The 18,860-nt window shown below is 40.5% G+C and overlaps 1 protein-coding gene across 3 annotated transcripts in view; it reads right to left on the bottom strand.

Moving 5' to 3' along the window:
- Positions 1-18,860, bottom strand: part of ATRNL1 (attractin like 1) — a 454,562-nt gene that overhangs the window by 125,209 nt on the left and 310,493 nt on the right. Inside the window, exon 29 of one of the 3 annotated variants that reach the window (XM_079793604.1) lies at positions 4,685-5,371. The exons of the other annotated variants lie outside the window; for them this stretch is intronic. Within the exon in view, the coding sequence (XP_079649730.1) occupies positions 5,270-5,371 (102 nt within the window). The 3' untranslated portion in view covers positions 4,685-5,269. Of the gene's footprint in view, positions 1-4,684; positions 5,372-18,860 lie in introns of those variants that run through there. 3 annotated transcript variants of the gene reach the window in all.

The raw sequence follows: 18,860 nt of genomic DNA, 5'->3' as shown, positions 1-18,860 counted from the left end.
CGCCTGGCCCAAGCTCCTCCCTGTCTGCCTGCCACTTTGCGCCCTACTACATCCCTCAGGGGATATTCGACTGCCGGTTTCGGCCCGATCCCCGCAGGCCCTGAAATTGGCAGTCTGACATCCCCCAGGGGTCCCCGATTGCGAGAGGGTGTAGGTCAGGTTGAGGGACCCAACTGGTGCACAAATCCATGCACCGGGCCTCTAGTGTATCAATAAAGCAGAATAGAGTGAATCAATAAACTATATATAGTCAATTAATCTGAAACAAAGCAGCCCATATAATTCAATGGGGGCAAAGAATGTGCTGGGACAATTAGGTTACCTATATGAACAAAACAGAACTTGACCCTTACTTCACACAATATTAAGCAAAAACCAATATAATACCCAACAAAACAAAATCTCAATAGAGCCTGAAATGTAAGAGCTAAAGCATAATACTTCTAGAAAGTAAAAAGCATGATTCATAAAAGAAAAACCCCCAATAAATTGAAACTCATCAAAATGAAAAACGTCTGTTCTTCAAAAGATACTCATAAGGAAAGGAAAAGGCAAGTACAGACTGAGAGGCAATATTTGCCAAACACATCCTATTTAATAAAAGGCTAATGTGCACATTGTCCCCTTGGAAGTTTGACCGACCGGGAGTTCGACCACTTGCTATGACGTGCGCTGACCACTAGGAGGTGGTAAGGAATAAAGGAAGGCCCCAGCCAGCAGCTGGGGGAAGAAAGGCCTAGATTGGCCCTGATCACCAGGCCTAGGGACCCTACCCCTGCACAAATTTCATGCACCAGGCCTCTGGTATATAATAAAGAACTGTATCCAAAGTATGTTTTTAAAAATCTTATAATCTTGCAACTTAATAGCAAGACAAACAACCCAACTGAAATTGGTTAAAAAATAGAACTCTACCAACACAGTTATACAAAAGGCCAAAAAGCAAATGGAAAAATGCTCGACATCGCAGTCATAAGAAAATGCAAAATCAAGCCACAACAAGATACCAAATAGAATGGCTACAATTAAGGGTTGAAATGTAGACCAACTGAACTTCCATAGATTGCCGGTGGGAATGTACAGCAGTTGTCTCTTTGGAAATGGTTTGGTAGTGTCTCATTAAGTTAAACATATGCAATCTATGGTCCAGTACCACCCCTAGGTGTTTATTTAATTAAGAGAAATGAAAAAGTATCCACAAAAAAGAGCTATCCATAAAGTTCATAACAGCTTTTTTTCCCCAGTAGCTTCAAACTGAAAACAAAGTCCATAACCTGATGAATAAATTACAGAATGCTTATACTAAGGGATCCTATTTATTCACAATAAAAAGAAAACTTTTCTTCCTAGCTCTGGTTTAAATGTGCTACAATGGAAAACAAATCATTTTGAAAACATTGCTAATGTAATTTTTACCATGATACCAACAAGTTAGCAACATTTTCCAGCTAATGTCTTTCTCAAGTGTAGTCCATTTAAACTAGTGCTTGGAAGGAAAAACCAAGCTGATGAACGTGCTGGCATATAAATTGTAGTCATTTTTATTAACATCTGCTTCAGTCTCTCATTATTATTACTTAATAAAAAGTAATTGCTTAATAATTCATACAGCAATGATAAACAATACAACACTAGATGATAAAAGGTACTATTCCTTCAACCTTCCCCACCCAGGAAAAAACAACAACACTCAAAACTAGGGTGCCTATAATGTAAGATAACCCTTTAATTAACTTGGGAAATTAAAAGCAACTTTTATAAGGCAATCCTGGTAACAAGACATGCTCAGACAAGCACACAAGCACATAATAACAAAGAACAAGAAGCTATTTCAGGTGTGTCACCGAATAGGCATTTACATGCAGTGCAAACGAAGCCCAAACTAAAATTTGTTAATGCTATTAACTAGATAAACAATACAGTCAAAGCAGTATAGCCTTTAATTCTACATTTTATTATGTCTTTATTCAAATTGCAATACATATTGATTGTACAATGAGCATACTCATAACTGTGAAAAGGCAACCAGCCACACTCTGAGAAGCCTGCCGCTCTTACCTGAGTGGCTGAGTTGCAGATCTAAATGCTAGTAATTAAAGGGCCCAGCTGCTGTGTTTCTTTGTATATCCTGGTCAATTGGCAATAGTCTTCAAAATATTTTTTTCAAGATTTTCTGGAATCTCAGCAAAAGGAATCCTTTTACTAAAAAAAAAAATTACCAGATACTTGGAATTCAGTGTCCATGACATGGACTTAAAAGTATGTATGCACATAATAAACAAATCTATACTAATAAAAGGGTAATATGCTAATTAGACCGATGTTTTCCGGACAAAGCCATGGTGGCAGGGCCAAGGCAAAGGCAGTTAGGAGCAATAAGGCCGGCAGGGGAGAGCAGTTAGGGGGATCAGGCCAGCAGGCAGGTGAGCAGTTAGGAGTCAGCAGTCCCAGATTGCGAGAGGGATCCCAGATTGGAGAGAGTGCAGGCCAGGCTGAGGGACTCCCCTCCCGCCCCCGTGCACAAATTTTGTGCACCGGGCCTCTAGTATACATATATATGTATGCAGAACTCCATGTGCCCTTTGGATTCCCAGATGAAACTCTTAAAAAGTAGGCAAATTCATGCTGACTGAGAAAAACAAAACAAAATTGGGAGTATTTTAAAAACTTAATTTTTTTTCTGAAGATTTGGCTCCAGTGCTTAGAGAAGAGACAGCTAAATTAAAGATGATTTAAATTTTTTTAATATTAAAGGAAAAAAAACCCAAATGCTAAGAATAGTCAATTGTAGCACTTACTATGTACCAGACACTACACATATGAACTCATTTAATCCTCAGAGCAACCTGATATGACAGATGTTATTATGATCCCCATTTTAGACATAAAGAGAGAAATACGGAATTAAATTGTCCAAATTCCCACGGCTCGGAAGTGGCAGAACCAGAATTCAAACTCAGACAACCTATTTCTAGAATATACTTTCTTAACTATTAAGTGATACTGCGTAGCAAAATGTTTTATCGTAATCATTTAATGAAGTAATGCCTTTTATATTAACGTCGGTCACTTTTGGGGATGGCATAGCTTCTTGGTCAAATTTGCCTGAAGAATTAGGAAACTTCATAGAATTTTTAAAAACCTGTGCAGCTTAATTTATTCAGATGAATTTTAGTGACTTGCAACTGTAGCGTGTATTTATTCTCGCTGGCCACCCCCACCTCTCTCATTTTATTAATTTCCTACAGGAAATTGCAAGTTAATAGAAAAAGCAGCCTGGAACTGCCTCACATCCCATAGTTATTAATTAAAGCAAAATCTGGTTCAGTAACTGTGGATACTAAAAATACAGAGTTAAACAAAGCTGACTGCCTCTTGAAATGAAATTTCAACTTCAATAGTCTGTCTAAAAAATTTATGCATTAAAACCCACATCTCCCCTTAAAGAAATTCTCCACAAAATGTTTAGTGAACAAAGACACTCAGTATTATCTGACCGTTTCTCCGCAAGACTTCAGAAGGGAAAGGAATCCGAGAAACACTGGAATAAATTACTCAAGTTTAAATACGTGTGTTTTTTTTAAAGGCAGTTAGTCACATCATTCTACTATATTGCCATCTACAGGCTATTACCCACAATCAATAAAGCAAGAAACTGTACAAATGATCTTATTAATTTTATATAATAGTTAGTAAACTTTAAAAGACCCTACTATAAAACTTTTAAATGTCTCAAGCGGTTTTAGATCACACTGGATAATTTATCATGTGATGTGGTATAACGTGATAGGTAAGTGGATCTCATGCTGAGAAAAGCACCTAATTTCTGAATGTGAACATCTGTTCCGTTGCAGAGTTTTCTTGTATGATATGAGGTTATTATTGGGATGGTTTTTAGAGTCTGGGTCTGTAAAAGTCCCTAACTGACTAACATGCTAGCTTTGTCTTGAAGCCACAGGCAGACTGTGCATACACACACACACCCTAAACCCCCCCCTCCCCCCCCCCCGACCCGCCGCCCGCCTCCCAACCCTGCAACTGCTGGAGGAACCAGGACCCTGTCTAGTTCAATTGCTTTTTAGTTCTGTCATGTTACTTAGAACTGAATTCCCTGAAAATCTCCCAACCCACCTCCCGAAAGGCAGAGGCAGGTGGGTGATGCTGCCTTGGAGTGAAATACATGGAAAAAAGGGTGAGTAGTGAATGTCTGACTTAGAACAGCTAAAATGTGAGTTGTAGGTAGTTCTGGATGATCTAACCATTGTTGTATGTATTTATAAAATTTATAGAATCATAAATTGAGGGAGAGAGAGGGACCTGTTGAAGCAACTCTTAAGGTGTAAAGCAGGCGTCCTCAAACTACGGCCCGCGGGCCACATGCGGGTGTTTTTGCCGTTTTGTTTTTTTACTTCAAAATAAGATATGTGCAGTGTGCATAGGAATTTGTTCATAGTTTTTTTTAAACTATAGTCTGGCCCTCCAACGGTCTGAGGGACAGTGAACTGGCCCCCTGTTTAAAAAGTTTGAGGACCCCTGGTAAAGAGAGGAAAGAGGCACGGCCCTGTTCAAAAACCGCAGCATCTAGAAACCAACACAGTTCGCTCTCACAGGAGAGTGAAGAACCAAGAACAACCGTAGGAGGTGGTTTCTGGGGTTGGCAATTCCTAGATATGGGAACAGGATGGATCAATAGGATTGTAGGTTAGGCTGACTGCATTGTTGGGCTGAGCATCCTTTTCTCCCATTTCCATGGAGATGGAGAATGTCTGGGTGTGGAGCCTGTACCCCCTGGAAAAGTACCTCCTAGATGTTCAGATTTCCCTAGAGGTGTACTCTACTGAACTCCATCTCACCCACCAATAAGCACGTACAACACATACACAGAATTTGAACACTTTTAAAAAAGATTTAACCTATACTTTACTAGATTGACCTATAAATAAACCTACAGTTACACTAACCTTCTTTAAAATAAACTGAGATACGTTCCCAAGATGTTGTAGAAAATAAATCTTTTGCATAGTGACTATTTTCAAGTTGACTCCCCTATAATTTCAATGTTTCCCACTTGGAGGATGTGTGGGAGGGAGGAAACCTACCTCTACTATGTAATATCACAACCCACTCAAAGAGCTTGGGGCTTTCATTTCAAGATTTCTGTGCTTTTGTTGTTTGTCTGTAGGTCCCAGGGAGACAGACATTAGTCACAGGGACATCAAACAATTGAGTGTGAAAGGCAGAGCACCTAGGGAGGAGCAGACAAACCGATTCAGCCCTGGACACCTTTCAGCCGCTCTGTGTCTTGGACAAGCTGTTTAACCTCTCTGACTTCAATTTTTGCTCCTGCCTCAAGTAAGGGTGGCAGTGGTTCCTGTAAGAATTAAAAAAGACAATGATGTGACACGCCAAGCCGGTCAGTTCAGGCTCCCACAGTAGAATACCATAGCTGGAGGGGCTGCGGGGGGGAGGGGGCTTGACTACAGACAGACATTGCTCCCAGTCCTGGAGGCTGGAAGGCTGGGATCCCGGTGCCAGCGGGTCAGCCTCTGGATGGGGGCCCTCTTCCACGTTTGCAGAAGGCGGGGTTCTCCCTGCATCTTCACGTGGTGGAGGGAAGTCATCAGTCTCATGTCTCTTCTTTTAGGGACACTAATCCCACTCACTCCACCCTTAAGACCTAATTACCTCCCAAAGGTCCTTCCTTCAAATATCATCACATTGGGGATTAGGTCTATGGCATATGAACTGAGGGGGAGGGACCCAACCATTCACACACACTCCCCACAGTCCCTGGCACATGATAAAAATGGATTAAGTGTCAGCCACAGGAACTGCCACATTCACTTAAAATGCGCATCAATTATTAATGATCAAAAATGTATTTCATAGTTCATAACATTGCATTATAATTATACTTCTTGTCAAGGCCATGGCCCTAAGTGCCAAGGAGATGTCCCTAACTGGAGAAAAATGCAAGATGTCAAACTGGAATCAGTGGGTGTGTACATACTGAGGCACACCCGTCCTGCCCTCACCCCATCCTGATCTCGCTCTGGGAAGGGTCTATTCAGATGTTAGTAATATGGTTACCATTTCCATAAAAGGAGAAAAATTACCTGGAGAATGGTCCATACTGAGAATCTCATGAGGATTCAATCTGTAGTAAAGATTGTGCTTAATCAGAAAGGTACAGAAAAAGCTCATTCATTTATAATGGAAAATTACATGACGACAAAAAATTATGCCCAGTAAAGCCCCTGCTATCTTTCTCGTGGAAAGTGTACACCAGGGGAAACTAAAAATAGAGTGAGAGTCTATTTGTTCTCATGAACAGTTTTATCTGCAAGGTCCCATAATATCATAAATGTCGTCTCTGTGAAAACGTCGTCTGTGCTCATGTTTCAGCAATGGGTTAATTCTTTCCTTAATAACTATGGGTAGAGTCACATGCTCGCAATATATTACATCCTTCAGGAAAAAGATGATGCACCATTTAAAAATATTAACATATAAATTTCATTGTAAGAGGATTAGGTCCAAAGTAATCCTGCCAAATTAATTTAGGTAAGTATACTAGGTAAATAAATCAGCATCCTTTTACTTTTAGAAAGCACTCTAAGCAATTTCAAGTCATTAAAAATACTTTTAGCTGCCACGTTTTGCCTTTTAGTGCAGTCTTAATGGTTACATGACAGCATTTCTGCTCCTCGCTGGATGGCTTTTAGGCCCTGAGAGCAGCATTTTAGAAAACTACAAGGAAAACTAAAATCAGGAGTCATTTTTGAACAAGTCTTCTAAATCTGTTCAATCAGAAATGACATCAATGTTGTCAGCTCTTATAAATTCTAATTCCATACATTCTTCTTTTTTTTTTTTTTCCAAACCTTCAGTGGGAGGTGAACCCTGCCTAAAAGGGTAGAAAGAACAGGCAATGCATTCCAAAGGAGTAAGGAGTCCCTTGGTAGCCTTTGGGAAAAGTTTTACCTAGTTGCTGATTTATGGACTAGTCTTCTAGGCTTATGACTTAATTTCTCTTAAGTCTACAAATGTCTCACATAGATGAATGTCAGTACGTTTCATATCTATTTAGATTAAAAGCCAAGTCCCAAAAGGCAAGAGACAGTCAATTATTTTCATTTTATACAGTTACTATGAAATATTGCTGTTTTTAAAATGTACTTGCGGAGAATAAGAATTGTTCACCAACATATTCTAAAGTGACTTTCAGGTGTCTGAATACCAGTGAGAAAATAATTTAATCTCAAAATGTAACTTCAAATGAATTTTATTTATAATGATTTGGGGTTTTTTTCCCCCACTGTTTTCTCTGACAGACATGATTAATTCTTTTTTTCAATTCCTGTGCTAACTATTATAAGCTTTTGGCAGTTAGAACACCTTTTTTTTCCACAGAAATTTATGATGCTTCCAGAGTCTACAGGATAAAAATAAGAGGTTGCTCTTTCCTGGGAAAAATTAGACCTCTAGTTTAACTTCATAATCCTGAGAAAAAATAGTTAATATGACTCCCTTAAAATATCAACAAACGAGGCTTTGAAAGCCTGCTGTTGCTTTCCATCACGAGGGAGACAGTTTTAATAGTCACTCAGAGGAGGGAGGGCAAAGACGGGATATTTAAGGCTTTTTTTAGAGGGAGTTGAAGGTGGAGGTTCTGGCTTAAGACAGATCTTTCATTAGATGAGGGCTTGGTTGGGATTGGCTGAGGATTAACTTATAACAATTTATGATTGGTGGACAGGCAAGGTGAGGATTTCCAAGTGCATTTTGGAGGTTCCGAAGCCATCTACTGAAAGTTGAGTAGTTTAATAGTCCTTTAATGGATTTGCAACACGTCCCAGAATGAAATAAGAAAGTTATTTGCAATTTTGAGCTTCCTGGGTAAGAGTTTTTTGAAATAGTAAAAATCATGTTGAAGAAGACAGTAGAGCAGTAAAATCACGGTAAGGAAGAAAACTGTAAAGTCATGTTAATGTAGACACTAGAGCAGTGGTTCCCAACCTTTTTTTGGCCATGCCCCACCTAAGCATCTCTAAAATCCTGATGCCCCCTCTGCCTGTGACATATAATTCTTATTATTCAAAAAGTGAACTCCTATTAACGTGGAGGAAGTTTAAAAGGCCATTAACTCGGTCTAAACAAGCTTCCAAAGAACATGGCCTCCATGAAATAGAAAAATAAAAGAACAAAAGGACAGTTGAAGTCCTGAGGAAGAAATCACTAAGAAATTGTTTTTAAAAAATAGTAATATGAAGTATTATGAAAAAATAAAGTTTCAAAACATATAATAGAGAACTGAAATGCATAAATAGATCACGATATATACTTTTATACTGTACGTGAGACCCCTAGAACCATAATAAATGCAAAAAATTCACTGTTAATAACTCATTCTCGAATTACCCCCCTTAAAAATCAAATTAACCCCCTGTGGGGCGTGTACCCCAGATTGGGAACCACTGCACTAGACTGTGTTAGTGTAGATCATTTTGGTTCTTACCCAATAGCATCCACAAATTAAATAATTAAGAGTTTAAAAAGTGAATGATAGCTAACCACATAATTTGCATTTCAGAGAGTAATATTCCAACACCCTTAAACAAATAAAGGACAGAATGGCTTATTAAACACAATTAGAAACATAATAACCCACTAAAACTTCAGAACCTTCTGCACCAAAATTGTATTTCTCTATTCCTTTTACTGATATTTACTCTCCTCCTTATTTGTTTCCTCTGTGGGGAAGTGCCCTAGGCTACCTTAAGGTTTTCCAAGTGGTTGTAAAGATTGTACATCCTAGACTCTAGGACCTAGAGTACTTACAATTCCTCAAGTTTGAAGCGGGCAATCATTTCAAATCAGACAAGACAGAGTGGGAACAACCTACCATCGCCAGAGGTCGGAGCTACACACTAATGGAAAATACCTGGCATTAAAGCAGGAGAAAGGGCTGACCTTTCCCAGAGATAAGGACCAGACCTGGACTACATGGATGGGCAAGTTCAGGTGCAAACAGTCTGCCATCTCCATCAAGAGCTGCAGAATGAGGAGGGGAGCCTGCCTCTGAGACAGGTCTGGGTGAGCCAAAGGCCTTTCATGTGCATTTTAAAAAGGAATAAAAAGTCACTGTCTTAGCCCACTCAGCTGCCATGACAGAAAGACCACAGATTAGGTGGCTTACACTCCATGCAGTTGTTGCTCACAGTCCTAAAGGCTGGGACATCTGAGATCAGGGTGCCTACAGGGTAAGACAGGCTCTTTCCCTGGCTTGCAGGAGGCCGCTTTCTTGCTGGGTCCTGACACGGGTGGGTGGGGGGAGAGGCTCCCTGATCTCTGGTCTCTTCGTGAACGGCATTAATCCCATCATGAGAACTCAGGCTTACATTTGATTCTTACTTAAGTCTGCCACTTACTTAGATCTAAAATCTTGGGCCACGGACTTTTCTGTTCTTAGCATCAGATTCTTTACCAACAGCATAGAAATATCAGTATCTACTACCTTACAGGGCACTCTAAGGATTAGGATAAAGCATGTAATCTGCCTGACAGTATCTGGTATATAGTAAGATCTTAGAAAATGATATAATAGAACCTTGCCATAATACAATCAATGGTGTCGGCTCAAGACTGAATGTCCCTCCACCAACCCCCCAGGTTCATATGTTAAATCTCAATGCCCATTGTGTTAGGAGGTGGGGCCTTTGAGAGGTGATTAGTTCATGAGGGTGAAGCCCTCCTAAATGGGATTAGCGTCCTGTGAAAGAAATCCAGAGAGCTCTCCAGTCCCCTAGAAGAGACCATAGAAGACAGGGAAAAGTGTTATATCTTAGTAAGAATGAATGAATGAACAAATTTCCCAGGAATGATGCAAAGAAATACAAGTTTGTTCCTGGGATAACAGGAACTAAAAGGCAACAAGGCCTGATATTTCAGAATAAAGCCTCATTTGTTTATGTTTATGTTATGTAATACTTTATTCCAAACATAATTTATCTTCATTGTATTATGATTCTTGCATTAACTATAATCTTTAGCAAATATAGAGCTAATCCACTTATCTGTATTATGCAAATGCAGGAGGTAAGATCTCATTCTGATCACCTACAATTTTTGTTCCTAATAAAAATAAAAGCTGTGTATCTAACATTGCTGTTATTAACTTTATGATTTAAAAATAAATCAGTTCAAATTATCAGCAAATTGTATAGAGGAGGCTCAGCCCCTGTGAAAAAAACACAAATTCATTTTGTTTTGCTCTTCCAGAAATACCCTCTTTGGAGGACAACTGGCAAAACTATTTAAGATTTACCTTCCTCTCTGCCATAAGGCTCAGAAGATTTTACCCAGATCATTGATAACAGAGAATGCCTGGAATTACATAAGTTCTGGGCTTTCAACTTGGATAAGGTTAATTAAACAAGCATTTATTGAGTTCCTTTCCTACCTCTATGTGTCAGATACTTTGTTAAGAGCTGAGAATTAAAAGATATAAAAAAACATGGCTCCTTCTCCCACATCTCAAGTTAAAATATAGAAGCATGGAACAGACTGATGAATTTCAGAGGGAAGGCAGGGGATGAGGGTAGGAGGGGAGTGATTACCTGGGGAACTTATATGCATACTAGAGGCCCGGTGCACGAAATTCGTGCACGGCGGGGGGTTGTCCCTCAGCCCAACCTGTACCCTCTCCAATATGGGACCCCTCGAGGGATGTCCGACTGACCGTTTAGGCCCGATCCCGGTGGGCAGTCGGATCCCTAAACGCTTCTGCCTGCCAGCCTGATCACCCCCTAACCACTCTGCTGCCAGCCTGTTTGCCCCCAACTTCCCTCCTCTGCCAGCCTGGTCACCCCTAACTGCCCTCTCCTGCAGGATTGATCACCTCCAACTGCCCTCCCTTGCAGGCTTGGTCCCTCTCAACTGCCCTCCCTTGCAGGCTGGGTGCCTCCCAACTGCCCTCTCCTGCTGGCCATCTTGTGGTGGCCATCTTGTGTCCACATGGGGGCAGGATCTTTGATCACATGGGGGCAGACATATTGTGTGTTGCAGTGATGATCAATCTGCATATTACTCTTTTATTAGATAGGATAGAGGCCTGGTACAGGGGTGGGGGCCAGCTGGTTTGCCCTGAAGGGCGTCCCGGATCAGGTGGGGGTTCCCTTGGGGTGTTGGGCGGCCTGAGCGAGGCGCCTGTGGTGGTTCTCCGTGGCCGCAGCCATTTTTGTTGGGATTTATGTATCTTCTATAATTGAAACTTTGTAGCCTTAAGTGGAGGCCTGGGCCGGCCAGGGTGTGTGGAAAGCTTGGCTTCCTCCATTGCCGGGGGCAACCCTAGCCTCCTGTTCTTTCCAGCTCCGTGGCTGCCGCCATTTCTGTTTGGGTTTATGTATCTTCAATCATTGAAACTTTGTAGCCTTGAGTGGAGGCCTAGGCCAACAAGGGCAGGCAGAAAGCTTGGCTTCCTCCATTCGCGGGGAAACCCAAGCCTCCCTCCTGCCCTCTGTGGCCATAGCCATCTTGGTTGGGTTTATTTGCATATTCGCTCCTGATTGGCTCATGGGCATGGCTTGTGGGTATGGCGGAGTGATGGTTAATTTGCATATTACTCTTCTATTAGCTAGGATATATATAAAATTATCTTATCTCCTCTCCCTTGCTATTATGTGGGGCAGAGCAAGGGGAGGTGTCCAAACCAGGGGGACAAGGGAAGGCACAGTGTGCCGGGACAGGGTATGAGAAGTCCCAGTGGGAGGAGGGGTCCTCTGTACCCAGAGTGCTGGTGTGGCATCAGCACTCAGTGGGGTGAAGAGCATCCACATGTGAGCATGGCCTGGGACAGAGCATCCACATGTGAGCATGACTGGAAGTTGTAGCCTGGAGCACAGCACAGTGAGAGGGAGTCCAGATGGAGGTGTGGTCTGGATTTCGTGTGAGAGTCTTAGCAGGTGAGGGGCATCCTGGTGGGGCAGGGACCAGCCCAGCAGGGGGTGCTGGAGACAGAGAGAGAGAAGGGTTTCTGCACTGGGGGATGACAGCTAAGAGAGGAGACAGATGCATAAAAGTAAATATAACAGAAATAACGGAAACCAGGTTTACCACCTGATTAAGGAAAAGAGTTATTAATATGGAAAGAGAAACGAATCCTGCAATACTGAATTGGAATTACAGCTATTGGTATAAATCTCATAGTTTCCAATAGAGTATTATCAATAGAAAAATTAACTTACATGTAAATGTGTATATACATACAAATATCTTCTAGTTCTTTCTACGGAGAGGCCTGGGAGCAGCACCACCTCAATAGCAAGAGCACACCTTGACTTCTACATACCATTCTCCACCCAAAGGACTTCTGGGAGCAACGACCGAACTGAGAAAGAACACGAGGAGACTAGAACATCTTATTGTGCCAGAAAGCAAGGAAGTACTCCAAGAATGTGGAGACATCACAAGGACACAGAAGTCACCTTAAAGCGGTTCTCAATGCCCACATTTTAGGCAGTTTGAGTTTCAAAATATTAATAGCAATGGGTTGTTATTCACTGAATAAAATAGGAAACTGTTATATAAATAAGTCAGTAATAAACTGAAAGTTTGATGGTGAGTGTGAAGTTTTTGTAGTTTCAAAGTACCTTCTATGAGATACTTATTAATTATAAAAAGAAAATGAAGTAAACTTTATATTGGAGACACCCTGCAGGTACCATCTTAACCAGATGACTGAAAGTGAACATCATCAGTAAGGGGACAAATTGAAATTGTGCACATCCTGGTACAAGGTAGCATCGGATCACTTCTGTAATATTGCTGCTAAAGATTCCAATGCTGAATGTGACCATGAGGAAAGTGGAAAAATCCCAACTGAGGGACATTCTAAAGTCCATTCTAAAATAATTCCTCAAAAGTGTCAAGCTGGTAAAAGTCGTGGGAAAGACAGGAATGGCTGCAGCCTGAGGAGGACTAAATGCAATGCATGGTTCTACTCTGGACTCTTTGGCTATCATTTTGCTATAAATGATTGAGACAACTGGTGAAACATAAATGAGGTCTAAGGATTAGATGGCAGTAATAGACTGATGTTAATTTCTCTATTTTGATGGCTCTATTGTAGTTAAGCAGGAGACTATTCTTATTTGCAGGAACTATGCACTGATGTACTAGTATGTATTGGGAGACAAGGGTTTCTCGTGGAAATGGTACTCTCAAACAGTACTAGAAAAAAATTCTGACCTGTACGCTTTCTGTAAGTTATATTATTATTTTTTAAAGGGTCATGTGTTGCTAGGGCTGAGCTTTCTTGCACATTCTGAATAGACACTACTCCCAAATCCAAGTGGTCACCTTCTTCACAACTGCCTCATTAACTGATTGATAGCCGTCTAGCTAGTCAGCATCGCTCAAAGCCAACATTATAATCAATTTCATTATGGCTTTTTATCTTCCATCAATAAAGCATTTTTTTCCAAATAGCTTTATTGAAATACAATTCACATACCATAAAATCCACCCATTTAAAATGTATGTGCATAGTTCAGAGGTTTTTAGTATATTCAAAGTTGTGCAAACATCATTACAACCTGATTTTAGGACACTTCTATCACTTCCCCCCAAAATACCATACCCATTAGCAGTCATTCTTCATTTCCATCCTTACTAATTTTATTTTTAAAACTTACTTCATTTTCTACAGATATAGGGAGTGCTGGCACACAGTAGGTTGTCAATAAATGATGAACAAATGAATTGCCAACTGTTCATAAACATAGAACAGCTGTTTATGACTGGCATCTTTTTGCTTGCTTCCCACCTGCTACTTTCTATATTTTCATAAAAAAAAATAGTGACCTGCAAGCACTCTGTTATAAAATAAAGACGTTTTCAGCTTATTGAAAATTAGTTTATAAAATCCATGGTAGTTGTATTATCTTTATTGTGGTCTCACAGAATGTGGATGATGAGCTGCTATTGTGTCAATATGTTTTGGAAAGGGCTGAGGTCACTTTAACATAGATAATAACAATCAGCATTGTTGAACTCACCACCTTTGCCACATTAGCAACCTACCATTAACTTTTATGATGGTAGACTAAATAAAATTCTTCAAATGCAGGACAACTATTACATGATTGAACTGGCGACAAACACAAAAAAGATACTTCCTCCATCGTAACCTTCCGACAAAAAAGTACTAGGAGCACAGGTTATGCATAACCATACAATTACCTTTTTATAATCTATATTTTATTTTCATTGAAGGCTGTCAACAAGATCTTCTTTTTCACAGGCAAGTCAATGCAGAACTCTCAAAAATGGTCAAGTTATTATTTTGTGGGCATGGTGGAAAAAACATTTCAGCCTCCAATTTAAAGTAGCTTCTCAAAATTTTAGTACTTATATGGATATAATCAGTTATATGACGGTATTCTTCCAAACACTACTTATTTTTAAATGTTTGGCAGGAATGAATCTCAAAGAAATGGACTAATTAGCCACAGAAAATAGGTACGATTTCTAGAAAGAATAATTTTGGTATAAATACATTTCTGAAACTGAAAATTGATTATTCAATTATAGTATTTGAAGTGTGGTGCTTTTTGTGTGTGTTTTAGCCTATTTAAACTTCGGTTTATTAAACAGAGGCTATTATAATCGCAGCCATCACTTCAAATCCTGTTATTTGAGGAAATAAATGCAAAAATATTGAAGTTAATAAAAAGGAAAAGAAAATAAAAAATTACATTTTTTTCATATAGAACTTTCCTTTTTTTTTTTTTTCCATTCCCAACAGAGTGCCTCGACTATGTATGAATATGCTGTTGAATGACAGCTTTTGTTTCTGGTAAAATGCTGCCAATGTGCAGAGAAGGAAGAACACTGATAAAAGCTACAAGGGGAGTTAGTTTAGATATATACTATTACACTAACTGCTTGGAGAGGTAAAGTTGCAATACTCTCAATAGAAAATTTAGGTGCTTCATCTAATCGATGTTGGCAGTGTAGTGATTGCTGAATCTAAGAATTCATTTCAGAGGCCAGTGACACAGTGATTGCAGCTATTGTAGGACTCAAATTATGGTTGAATGATACATCTAATTCTACCAACATAAAAAGAAAATGAGCGCTGTTCTCTGGACAGCATACTGTATGAAAGAAAGGCGGACACTGTTCCACTGAAAACTCTGCAGAAGAGAATAATAGTAACTTCAACCACATGAGGACAAAGGACACTTGCAAACAGGCAGAGGTCCCAATGATGATGAAGTCTCATTTGCATAACCTCTGATTACACATTTTGATTGTGTGTGAAATGATTGGGAATTATCCAAACAAAATGGGATCATCTGTGAAGCAGTGTGCTTGCCGGACTCTTTGGAATATATCGAAATGAAAATTGTGGCTTGTCCATGTGTAACCCTGAGCAAAGCAAAATCACTTTCAAGATTGGACCGGAGAATAAAGAGAATTTGGCTGTCAAGACCAGCCTGAGCTTTCCGGCTACTACAATCAGTAACAACTATCAGAAACTCTATAACCACTTAAGTTTGTTTCAGGAATGAAGAGAAGAAAATTAAGAAATTACCTGCCATTTTCCCCAATAAGTTCTTTGGATTTTGAGGGGTGAATTATTTTCACTAAAATTAGATCGCCTTGCCTGGGCATTATGGTTTAGTGGTTGAGCGTTGACCCATGAACCAGGAGGTCAAAGTTTGAGTCCTGGTCAAGGCACAAGCCCGGGTTGTGAGCTCAATCCCCAGTAGGAGGTGTGCAGGAGACAGCCTATAGATGATTCTCTCTCATCATTGATGTTTCCATCTCTCTCTCCCTCTCCCTACCACTCTCTGAAATCAAAATATATTTTAAAAATTAGGTTATCTTGGTCAGTTGATTTTGACCTAAGTAAAAAATGAAGATTGTCCCCTTAAGGAGATTGGGAAAGAATCTGAACATCTAGGTAGGGTACCTATCAGAGGTTGAAATAAATGCAAAACTAGGGGATAAAATTGGGTGGATGTGGGAGTTTGGGGGTGAAATAGATGTAGTTGAGATAGCTGGTGAAAGAAGAGGCAAGTTGGTTAAGCAAAGAATGGGTTTCAGAAATTCACCAGTACAAAAAAATGCCAGGTATCTTGGTCTCTTATTTTAACTACCAGAGGCTGGTGCACGAAATTTGTACGGGAGGTGTGGGGGTGGGGAGGGGGGTCCCTCAGTCTGGCCTGCACCCTCTCGAAATGTGGGACCTTTCGGGGCATGTCTGACTGCCGGTTTAGGCCCAATCCCATGAATCGGGCCTAAACCAGCAGTCGGACATCCCTTTTGCAATCCAGGACCACTGGCCCCTAACTGCTCACCTGCCTGCCTGATTGCCCCTAACCACTTGCCTGCCTGCCTGATTACCCCTAACTGCTCCCTGGGGGGAGGGGCAGCCGGGGCGAGGGGCCATGGTCGTTCTGGTCTCTGGTTGTTCTAGTCATTCCACCGTTTTGGTCGTTGGGCTTTTATTATATAGGATAATAAGTAAATTATGTATTATTATTAGTGTATGCATACATAGTTGTTAAAACATAAAGAAATGTAATTAAAACAAAGAAATGTAAGGCAATAATTAGCAAAAAGTCTAGATAGTGGTTACCTCTGGTAAGAACACATGGGGAGTTTCTCATTCCTTAACCTGGTTAGTGCTAATACAGGTGTTTCTTTATCCAGGTGTTTGCTCTCAACTGTACATACATGTTTTATGCACTCTCCTGGATGAATGATTTCTTTCACAAATAAAATGAGATGCACATGTAAGATGATGACAGGTACTATAAGGAAAAGTAATGCAGGAAGGGTGTATGAGGACACAGGGCAGGGGAAATACTATGTTAAATGGGCAGACTTGGCATGGACTCACTGCAAAGGTGAGTTTTGAACAAAGACTCGAAGCAGGCGAAGGAGTGAGCTACGTGGAACTCTGGGAAGAAAAGATTTCCAGGAAGAGGAAACCGGAAGTAAATGACCCTGAAGCAGGACCATGTCCTAAAATAGTTTTTTTAAAGTGATGGTGGTTACTAGTAGTCACCTGACACCTAGTCGGAGCTTCACTGATGGTTTCCACTTCTTTGGGCTGCTTGTTGCAAGTCAAATAAATTGCACTTGGTTGGGAGGTGGTGGCCTAAGAGGGACCATGTCCAGCTGAAAACCCCCTAACATTTACTTCTTTAAGTACTAATGGCCTTTCTACATGAAGTATGAAATATATGTGAGGTGAGAACCTGAGAGTAAAGAAAATAGGTGCCTTTCATTTTTTTCTACTTTAAACTTACTAAAATAAATTAGTAGAAGATAGGAGAAAGAGAATATAGCTAAAAAAGTAAATGGAATACTACCTTAAGCATGGAATTTCTAAAAACAGATCCAGGCTAGGTCTCTCTAACACCAACATATTCCGTTAAAATAAAATACAAAATAGTCAAGTTACAAGTTTTTACAGCTAAACGAGGTTGAGTATTTCATTTTCCCTCCCTCTTTTCCACCCTCACCCAGTTTGAATAATGTACCTCTGGTTGAATATGTTTAATTGAGCTACTATTTTGCCACTGTTTAAGAACCGTTAGCTGAAATACAATGGTGGAAGGAGTGCCTGCAGAGGCCTGGAAATCGGGAGGGAACATTCAGCACACGGGCCTTTTAAACCTGGCAGGTTGCCGACTGTAGAGGGTCAGACCCTTCCTGTGGCAGCTTTGGGAAACGGAAATGGGACGGTGGGTAGAAGCTACAAAGAGGAAGTCAATTCAAAGTAAGGATGCTCCTTCAAACGAAAAGAGGATTTTGTGGGGAAACTAACAAGGCTGCTTTGAGAGTCACTGAATTCACTGTTAGGTAGAGACTGGGTAGTTGCCACCTTAAACCACACTTTCTGTGTCTTAAAATCCACTTGGAAAGTACACAAGTGTACACAAACTTACAGGAGAAATGTTTTGGAAGAAATGAAAGGAAAGCAACTCTTTCATGGAATGAAAATGCCTTTTCCCTCTGGGTAGCAGGACTGTTTACACCACCTTGTCTGCTTCTTCTTTATCTGTTGGGTAATGAATGCCCTTAATCCTCCCCCTGTATTATCCTCCCCTCATTGCTAATTAAAAAAATAACCCCTTAGTTGTGTATTTATTTTGGACACAGTCTCCTGGATTTTCACCTTCAGCTGTGCTTCGTTTGCATTTGTTTTGACTTTCACTTCCAGGTAAATGTTTTCCGTAGCCTGGCCATTTCCCCCTGGCTGCCAAGGCAGGAGGTCCTGACTCATGTAAACGAGGGGGACTGGCAAGAGAAATGATGGAAAAACGCAGGGTAGGGCAAAGAGATTTAAAAATAGGGGGCAATGACAAAGATATTTTTCTTCCAGCTAAAGCATTCGCTCTCCTGGCATACTTGTTCTATTTTATGGAAACTTTGACCTTAGCCTCCTTAGCATTTCCAGGCAACTTGAACCCTTTCAGCGGTAATACCTGCTGTGGGCGGAGCTCCCAGGCTATTATCACCAGCACAGCAAGCACCTTGTAATTTGTGCCGCTCACACTGCTCTGAAATGTGACAGGAGAGGGACTGATTCAGGCCTTTTCATTTCTCTTGACAGACTTAATATTTTCAGGTATTTAGAAGAACAATCTTCTCAACACTTTTATTTTCTTGTTACCCGAGAGCTAAATTGTTTGACTGGCTGTCAGATAAAACCAGTTTTCCTTTTTCTCCCCCTGCACGTTTACATGGAGTCACTAGTTTAAGAGTAGGGAACAAAGGACACAGTCAGAAGGCTCATCAGGGCATACAATCCGCAGGGATCTCAACAATGAAACCAGCTC

This window comes from Cnephaeus nilssonii (genome assembly GCF_951640355.1).
Source record: "Cnephaeus nilssonii genome assembly, chromosome: 16".
In the NCBI taxonomy this organism is placed as follows: Eukaryota; Metazoa; Chordata; class Mammalia; order Chiroptera; family Vespertilionidae; genus Cnephaeus; species Cnephaeus nilssonii.
The sequence above is the reverse complement of the archived record's forward strand: the minus strand, read 5'-3'. Positions and strand labels throughout refer to the sequence as shown.